General features: G+C 39.1%; 2 protein-coding genes across 2 annotated transcripts in view; both read left to right on the top strand.

Moving 5' to 3' along the window:
- The window catches only part of LOC103517226 (telomerase-binding protein EST1A), a gene marked incomplete at its 5' end in the record, with an annotated part of 6369 nt that extends 3397 nt beyond the window's left edge, over positions 1-2972 (top strand). The window contains 2 exons of the mRNA XM_026829397.1: positions 802-929; positions 1071-2972. Coding sequence (XP_026685198.1) covers positions 802-929; positions 1071-2600 — 1658 coding nt within the window. The remainder of the gene's footprint in view (positions 1-801; positions 930-1070) is intronic.
- Positions 2973-5294: 2322 nt separating this feature from the next.
- The window catches only part of LOC103517225 (E3 ubiquitin-protein ligase RNF19A), a gene marked incomplete at its 5' end in the record, with an annotated part of 31524 nt that continues 26861 nt past the window's right edge, over positions 5295-9957 (top strand). The window contains 1 exon segment of the mRNA XM_017447378.2: positions 5295-5409. Within this exon segment, the coding sequence (XP_017302867.1) occupies positions 5295-5409 (115 nt within the window).

Here is a 9957-nt window from a genome sequence, read left to right as displayed (position 1 = left end):
ATACGGGCCTTATTCTTCTCCCTCTCCTTCGTTTTTCGCCTTCGAGCAGAATTTTTTTCCGCTCCTTGAGCTTTTTGAATAAACGTATCTGCATACTCTGAGTACCTACTTAAGAAAGCAGCTCGAGAAAGGAGGATAATTTATTTTATAATTTATTTTTTTTTTTTTTTTTTTTTTTTTTTTAAAGATGAGTGTTTCCCCCCCGTTTTTTTTTCGTAGCGATGAAACAACTGCTACATTGGACGCTTGTGGTCTGTGTCGTAGCATGCCCATCCCGTAGTATGCCTCTCATCAGATGGGCGAGAAGAGACACAATACTTCCCATTTAGGTGCTGGGTCAACACGAGAACACCAGAAAGTAACCCGTTGAAATATTTGCAATCGATAAACGAGTACAAATTTTTATCGATGGTGGGATTCGAACCCGGGACCTTCTGCATGGCAAGCAAGCGCGTTACCACTAGACACTAGACCAACCGTGCCGTGCCCAAGACCCTGTTTATCCTAGTCGAATGGGACTGCAAAGTCCCTTCCTTTCCCCCCCCACTCTAAACTAGATCTTGTGTATTTTATTTATATACTAAAATTACTATGTAGTCATACACAAGCCTCTGAGATTCTTAGATAATTAACATATTTGTCGATTGAGTTTGTATGAAATAAAGTAGGTATCTTGAAAATAATAATAATCTTACATATTCTGGAGATCTTGGACGCCCAAGATCGAGAAAAGTGGAGAACGTCGTGTTGAAACCTGTCCTAGGACAGATCTACATCTATATATATATATATATTCTGGAGATTTCATTTGCGACACTCAGCACATCGCCACCCTGACACATGTAGAACTTATGAAACAATTCACCTGTAGCTTCCTCATGGTGCATGGGAAACTATTCTCCAAGACAGGACTTGGGGTCGGTATTTCCGTATTTGATTCTCCTTCTCCACAATACTCTGTCTGGGGCTTCTCCTCTGCTTCATCCTTTCTCTCTCAGATCTCCATTGACTTTATCTTTCCATCTCATGAAGGTAATATAAGTGTTCCACCGCCGTTTTTATTTCGTGAGATATCCAAACAGATGTTACGTGAGTTCAAGTTGCTACTCAAACAGAACGGATTCAACAACAGGAGACTCCTGCAGTTGCTGTCCATTAATATGTTTGCTATCGAGATCGCGCAACTCAAGGAGAACAAGATAGGCGCTGAGAATTACAAGTCTCTCACGCAAGAGCTCGCTCTGATTGTGTCCCTGGAGATGTTCTACTGTTTGGTTCACCAGTGTAACTGTCTCTTCCCTGAGAATGAGTCCCGTCCCGATGCACCAATCACGAGCGAGCCTCTCCTCACCCTCCTCCCGTCCATTAAGATCTGGTGTGATTGGTTCGTGTGTCAAACGACCATCTGGAACCCCCCGCCCTCCTGCTCGGACTATCACATCGGACCACGTGACATATGGACAGAGCTGGCCACGTTCATTAATAACCTCCTCACCATTCAGTATGACTATGATCTACTCGTGCCGTCAGAGAGTGACGCTCCTGTCGGTACCAAGGGGAAGTGGGCCACCCTTGTGCGTCTCCCGGAAGATGTGATGTTCTTCGGATACAAACCCTTGATTAGTAATGTACAAGACCCCCTGTATACCCATGCGACGAACAACATGGAGTTGGTGTACACGTGCGCGCGCATCAAAATCATTCTCTTCTTCGGGACGGAATTCCTCGTGGGGATAGATCCCCCTGTATTGAAACTACACAAGACAGAGAGTGGCCTGGATGAGTACATCTCCATCGTGGAGGTGATCAGTAAGGGAGAAAGCGATGAAGAGGACACGGGAGACGAGGAGAGTAAGAGTTTGGAGTTCGATGATGAGGAAGCACCAAAGAGTGAAGAGAAATATCTACCAGAGGGTGGAGAGATGAAGATGTCCTCGGACTATCAGGAGTTGATGCAGAAGCGAGAGATCTTGAACAAGCAAGAGGAGCAATGTGAGATGAAGAAGAGAATTCTCGAGAACCACAAGAAGATTCGGGTGCAACTTGAGATTAAACCACACTACCTTGTACCGGACACGAACTGTTTCATCGACTATCTAACCGAACTGAAGATGTTGGCCAACAAGAAAATGGCGCAAACCTCAACGGCCGTGCTCAAACGGAATCTATTCACAATCCTCATCCCATGTATTGTATTCAACGAGTTGACTAATATCAGCAAGAGTAACAAGAAATCAGTACAAGTGGTGCAGAACGCACAGCGAGCGTTGCAGTATATTCAGAACGAAACGACCAGCGTGAAGTATGTAACAACCAAAGGGACTTTCCTCAGTAAGAAAACGTTTAGTATGGAAGAGGATGACTTGCTGCTAAAAAATGACGATAAGATTCTCGAAACCTGTCTGAGTTTAGCGAGGAAGAAGGCGAATAAGAAACCGGAGAAAGAAGACAAGGGGGAAGACGGACTGGAGATTATATTCCGAGATGTGGTCCTCCTGACGGAAGACAGGAATCTGAGACTGAAAGCGCTCGCTCGGGACATACCGGTGACTAACATTAACAATTTTATCAAATGGTGCAACGTGCGAGGCAGCAGCTAAACGCCCACCCCGCCTGTGAAACAAAAGTTGGAGATTTTTCGGATTTTTTAAAGACACACTTTTTTGGAGAATTAAATTCGATTATTTTTTTGCGTTTGAAAAAAACGGGAAAACACATTTTAACAATTTGCACAACTCAAATGAGAAACGTTTCTGAAATGGGAAATCCCGTTCGGAATTCTTGAGTTGTTTTGGATGGAAATTCGCGGAAGCTGTTGGGTGTCCAAGCGAGAAAAAGAATTGTACAAAATTCTCATCTGTGATATACTTTTGGATTTTACAATGCGGGCTGTGAAAATGCTGATCGAAATCTGAAACGACAGAGAGTTGGGACTCTAAAACCATAACTACATTGGAGGAGGGAAAAGAATTTAAAAAAAAAAAGAAGAATTGTACAAAATTCTCATCTGTGATATACTTTTGGATTTTACAATGCGGGCTGTGAAAATGCTGATCGAAATCTGAAACGACAGGGAGTTGTGACTCTAAAACCATAACTACATTGGAGGAGGGAAAAGAATTTCAGAAAAAAAAAAAAAAATGGCATTTGAAAGTAAAGTCAAAACTGTGAAACCCGGGCGTCACAAGAGGTTCACAAAATCGAAAAAATGAAAGACCAATTTAGATTTGTCATTGAACAAAGTTCAAATGTTTCGACCATTGCCTTTCTTACCTTATGTCTCATCTCATCTGAAAAATCCCCTTAATTTTAACATTTGACGTTCGCCCCACTATCCGAATTCTCTTCTTTACGAAAATTTCAAGACCTGTGAGATGAAAATTTTCAAAGGTAAGAAAAGAGTAGCAACTGGTTGGAACAACACAAGAAATGATTACTTTTTTCTTTGGTTTTTTATTTATCTCCGTGTTCCGTTATGTTTTTAACTTCCTTCTTAATGTCTATCTATCAATTTTTCTATGTTTCTGTTATATTTGTTTTTCCCTTCCTTCTCCTTATCTTGACCTCCCCCCCCCCATTTTCCTTTTATTTTCAAGTTTCCTTTTTACGTTTTTTCGGTAGTTTTTACACTTTTTTTTTTAAAAAAAAGAACGTTTCTTGTAACTTTATGATCACAATATTATCAAGATGGTACATACGAATATATGTTGGAGAAAAAGATTTTGTGGGGACTAAATGTTGGGGGAGGTTTTTGTGTGGTAGAAATGTGCGGGCTCAGTTTCCGGATCATTGGAACCTAAGGTGACAGTAAAAATCCATTTTACTGTAGTATTGGTTACCCTCCTCCTCACCCATTACGTTTTTTCGGTAGTTTTTTGACTTTTTTTTTTTTTTTTTAAAAAAAAGAACGTTTCTTGTAACTTTACGATGATCACAATATTATCAAGATGGTACATACGAATATATGTTGGAGAAAAAGATTTTGTGGGGACTTAAATGTTGGGTGAGGTTTTTGTGTGGTAGAAATGTACGGGCTCAGTTTCCGGATCATTGGAACCTAAGGTGACAATAAAAATCCATTTTATTGTAGTATTGGTTACCAGCCTCCTCACCCATCACCCAGCCTGAGTGGGGCTGGGATATTTTTTTTTTTTATTTTATTTTTTTTTTTTTAAGAGGTTTGATAGAGGGAACTGTAACTGCCAAGGTCTTATCGTCCCGAAAGCGAAGAAAGACGGGGTAGGAATAGGCCAAAAACAAACCTTACCTGAGGGGCAGCACGCGATTGTCCAGATGGTAGTAATTCAGAGAAATATTCAGCTTAAAATGAAAAAAAAAAAACCAGTTGGCTTGGAGTAGTCTGGCTGAGGGACTATAAACAGAGAGTAGATCAGCGTCTAGCTAGGGAACTATAAACAGGGAGAAGACTAGCCCAAATTTCCTCACGCTATATCAATAGCGAAGTTTGAGTGCGAAGGGCATCCCACTCGGAAAATTTTGTTTGACCAAAACCAGTTGGCCTCAAAGCGATCACTCTAAAGTTGATTGAGAGGCCGACGACAAACGCCGACGGGAAAAGGCGAAGAAGAAGTTAGTTTGGAGTGAGGTAGTCTGGCTGAGGGACTATAAACAGAGAGTAGATCAGCGTCTAGCTAGGGAACTATAAACAGGGAGAAGACTAGCCAAAATTTCCTCACGCTATATCAATAGCGGCATGATTTGATATGTCACACACGTACCTTTAGAAAACATGTAGGATTCGCGGATTTCGCGAATACCGCACAAATCGCAAACAGCGAAATATTGGACCAAATCGAAAAAATAATGAGACCATAAGATTTGGGAGCAAAAAACACTCAGATTTGATAGGTCACACTTGTACTTTATATTTGGTCCGTTTTTGTGATTCGGGTTTTTCGCGAATTCCGCGAAAACTGCGAATCGCAAAAATTCGAGTGAGTAGTCGATTATACTTCAAATTTAACGTAGAAAACGAATATGAAATAAAAAATAGGGGTTCTAATTTAAAAATCCAAAGTTGGTACCCGATTCGCGGACTTCGCGAAATTTTTCGCGAATCGCGATATTGTCAAAATGTCCGCTTCAAAAATCAAAAAGTTACGGGTTTTTTTGTTTTTCGAAATTTCGAACAGGCTCCGAGAAAATCAATTAAAGCATAAATTCTGGGACACCCTGTATATGAAGTCGCGGCCCAGGCCCGCTTGTAGCCGCAGTCGGCGGCAGTATGAAAATTCAGTGTATGTATTCTATTCTGTTATATTTTACTATTTCAGATATTCACTCTATCTTAAGCGACCAAGCTCTTTTTGAGAAGTATGAAGACTTTATGGTCCGTCGTGTCCTTTCTATAGAACCAGATGCAAGATGGTGTCCAACACCTGATTGTGGGTAAGCAAATGTCCTACAATTATTATTGTGCCGGCTGTAGGTAACTTGCGTACTATTTCAAACCCGTAACACCGAGTCTCGAACCCGTAACTACTCAACTGTCAGTCGGAGAGTTTTGAAAGTGACACCAGTCGTTTTCTCGGAGAAAAATACATTAGATAACATATTTTTTGTACATAAATGTCAACTGGCAACTTGTAACGCTCCAAAAACATTGTTACACTTTTTACATGCATTTTCCCTATGCTAAATGCATAGAAGAATATTAATCCTTTTTTTACTCATATACATACCTATATTTTTGATTTATTGTTCTTGAGATGTTTATCAGACTTTATTATTATTTTTTTTTTTCTCTCTTCGGAAAAAACCTTTTACACAAGTTTAATAGATTCGATTTGGAAGTAAAGAAATACATTGTTACACTTTTTACATGCATTTTTCCTATGCTAAATGCATAGGAGAATGAGAAGTGAACAGCATGTATATTGAACGCATTTTCCGGGAAAACGGTTGCTCCTATGAGAAAGTGCTTATAGTCATTTTTGTAGAAAATTACGTCCAGAACATGATGGTTAATTTTGCGCTAGGATTTACGGTTTTTGAAATAATTTTGCAAAAAACCTTGAAACTCGCGACTTACGCCCTTCTGGTGCCACAACGGTAGGTTGTAGGACAAAATGAATGTAACCATTTTGTAGGGAATTTAATTTTAAACAAAATCGATCGGAATAATTTTTTCGCTAGAACCAACGGTTTTCGAGATATTTGCCAAAAACTTAAAAAAAGTCACGAAAAATGACACTTACGCCCTTCTAGTTCCGCTATCCGTAAAGTCTCGGCTTGAGACTTTTGACCCCTTATTCAGGACACCATCCCGGACCTTTTGGGCAAAAAATCAGAACTTCATCATTTTTTGTCCGTCAAATCTTAATTTTCGGGCTTCGTTTCCTGGACTATAAAATCTAAATAAAATTCCAATTTCTATGATAAATGTTTGTTGTTTAGTTGGTAGGTAAATATAAATACCCTCCAAAGATTTTAAATTCAATTTAGTAATGGTTCTTTAGAGATTCTTCTTCTGTCCATTCATATTTTTTTCCTTTGATCATAGATACATACATATGTACTTCTAAAATATTGATTTTTATTCATCCAACTTTCTGTTAAACTTGGTCTCCAAGTTACTTGCCTATAGTAACCACAAAATTTGTTTTTGTTCTTTAAAAAATAAAATTTGTTTAGTCTATAGTTTTACTGTAAAAATATTGTTTCTGTAAATATGTTGAATATTTTTTCCGAGTAGATACAGTCAATTTAGAATATTTAGATCCTAGAAGCAGTTTCTAGTTTACAGTCTGCTGTACTTTCACTACCTGCCTGCTTTTAAAAAATAAGAGATTTTCTATCTAAAAGCTTTCCGATGAAATGCTGGTTAGGAATTCAGGTCCTAAATCATGCTGAAAATCATACAAATACATAACTTTACCCCTCATGAGGAAAATAAAAATGGGTTTTAATCTTTAGAAATAAATCCATTGTCACACAAAAGCATGTCCCCTTCCTTTCAATTTTAAATCATCTGCATATTTGTGTCCATTTGACTGTATCTAAATTATAAATAATAAAAAGTTATCTTTATCAATAAAATCAAGTGTTTTTGGAATTACTGTCTAAAAGAGTTTCAGAGGACTTTTTACACTTGAGATTTGATAGAGGGAACATTGGATATCTTATTAAACCAAAATCAAAGGAAGACAGGACAAAAGAAATCCAGCCATTCCTAGAGCAAAGTTTGGTGGGAATTGAACACATGATCTAACACTTTTAAGGCAGGTGTGCTACCTTCCAAGGAAACTAGGCTATCAAGTTACCTTGGGACAATTTACAAAATATTAATGGTACAAAATTTTGAGTGTTGATCTGAAATGGGAGTCTAAATTCAAATAAAGAAAAGAACACAGGATAAATTCCAATACAAAAAATAAAGAACACAAAAAAAAGTTTAATTGAAAAAAAAAAACATGAATATACAAGTAATCCTTTGGTCAAGCCTGAATAACAGAAAGGTGTTACATCGAAACAACAAATAATCATCCATCCTACAATCACAAAAACTATTGAAGACAGCCTGGTACCTACCCAAGTAGGATCAGAGTGTAAAACTTCAACAACATGAGATTGTAGAACCAGGTTAGATTTTAAATTTTATAAATAGTACCCAAGTAAATACAAGAACTTCAAAATGAAATGCATTTCAGTCACTTTTAACTACACAACAACCTTCTACAGGTGTCCCCATGAAAAGAAAAACCTCTGTAGTTTGCAAGTACATATACAACTAAAAGTGACACAGAGGTTTTGATGAAAAATATAAATAAACTAGCCAGAATCCTTAAGGCATGGCCGTTCATGTCACTCATCCATTTAGTGGTCTTGCTCGGCATAGCTTAACAAAAACGAACCAGAAAAAAGCCTATAACATTCACCCAAAGGTCCTTATACTGACCTAATGTAAATTTACCAATTGTAATGGGTTTATGTGTATATTGGACTCCACTAAATTGCCTTTGAAACCGTCACCGTCACGTTCGAGATCGGGACAATTTCACCGAAATATAATGACCAGTGGAATACTTGGTTTCTCCAAACTTTCACAAAGGGAATCTACAGCAGATCTTCTGTTACAGTATGGAAACTCACGTACTCTTACACTCGGTACTGTCCAAGTCATAAGGACCGACAATCTAAATGGGAAACGCCAAGGCTGAAGAACCCGTCTTCAATGTTGAACTACAACCCGTCTTGTGGAGGGACTCGGTTATCACTGTGGCAAATCTTACGAACAAGTGAGAAGCAGTAATGCCTACCGGTCAACCTACACAGCCCCTTATTATGCCCCATAAGAACAGCAGAGCCGTCCGTAATGGGTCGGTTGAGTTCATGAAGTCGCTGATTTATAAGGTTTGTCGGTTGGTTTATTGTCCCGTGGACGCGGGTGCGCGAGTCGTATCAATGGGACGCTCTATTTGCTACTTATGCTTGGGTTGACCCTTAACATTGGGCCGTGCACTACTTGCCCAGAACCTAAAACCAGAAGCGAAACGGTGGAAAATGGTGCCGGTCTAGTACAACTTGCCTTTTCGCTTTTCTATGTGCTTGTTTTTTGTCTCTTCTTTCAGAATCCAATTCTCCTTATTCTAGTTCAACCTTGCTGACATGTTCTTATACCTTACTTGTGTTCGTTCTTTGTTCATGGATACCTTTCTTTTTACTTTCGCTTTCGGCGAGTTTTTGCCAATATCAAACCACCAACCATTCTTGTGGAGAAGGTAAAGTTTTCTCCAAAAAAGAGCTCCCTTTTTCCACATTTTTAACTGAAACTCGACCGTTGTGACAAAAATTTACTCGCCCAGTTTAGTTGAAAAGTTTGAAAAAGAAAAAAAAAAATCTTTTTTTCCCAGGTGGTTGTGGTTGAGTATTTGGCAAAAACTTCGCGAAAGCGAAAAGTACAAAGAAGTATTCATGAACAAGATGAACAAACACAAGATAGGTATAAGAAACATGTCAGCAAGGTTGAACTAGAATAAGGGTTCTGAAAGAGAAGAGACAAAAAACACAGCACATTAGAAAAGCGAAAAGGCAAGTTGTACAGACCCGGCACCATTTCCACCGTTTCGCTTCTTGGTTTAGGTTCCTGGGCAAGTAGTGCGCACGGGCCCGGATGTTAAGGGTCAACCAGCATAAGTAGCAAATGAGGCGGTTCCATTGATACGACTCGCGCACCCGCGTCCACGGGGACAGATAGACCGACGACACAACCTTATAAATCAGCGACTTCATGAACTCAACCGACCATTTACGACGGGTCTGTTGTTCTTTGGGCATAGTAAGGGCTGTGTAGGTTGACCGGTAGGCATTACTGCTTCTCAACTTGTTCGAAGATTTGCCACAGTGATAACGAGTCCCTCCACAAGACGGGTTGTAGGTTCGACATGAAGACGGGTTCTTCAGTCTTTGGCGGTTCCCATTTTAGATTGTCGGTCCTTATGATTTGACAGTACCGAGGTGTAAGAGTACGTGAGTTTCATACTGTAACAGAAGATCTACTGTAGTTCCCTTTGGTGAAAGTTTTGGAGAAACCAAGTAGTTCCACTGTCATTATATTTCGGGTAAATTGTCCCAGATCTCGACTGACGGTGACGGTTTCAAAGGCAATTTAGTGGAGTCCAATATACACATGAAGCCATTACAATTGGTTATAATTTACATTAGGTCAGTATAAGGACCTTTTGGTTACCAAACACAACGTCTTTGAAGACATAACCAAATCCCAATCGTTGTTACACGAAAAAGGTACATGAAGATCCATATGTACTTTATAGTGGTGAACTCTTTTAACTGTTCAACATCATGGGTAAGGTTCAGATCTCAAATTATATATTTTTACTTATAAACAAACACAACAAGTTTGAAATACGGACCGGTTTGGTGAGTAGGTTAACGATACTTTGAAACACTTGAATAACGAACGTGAGGGCAGTGGGC

This window comes from Diaphorina citri, unplaced genomic scaffold (genome assembly GCF_000475195.1).
Source record: "Diaphorina citri unplaced genomic scaffold, Diaci psyllid genome assembly version 1.1 scaffold1783, whole genome shotgun sequence".
In the NCBI taxonomy this organism is placed as follows: Eukaryota; Metazoa; Arthropoda; class Insecta; order Hemiptera; family Psyllidae; genus Diaphorina; species Diaphorina citri.
This window is presented reverse-complemented; position numbering and strand designations above follow the sequence as displayed.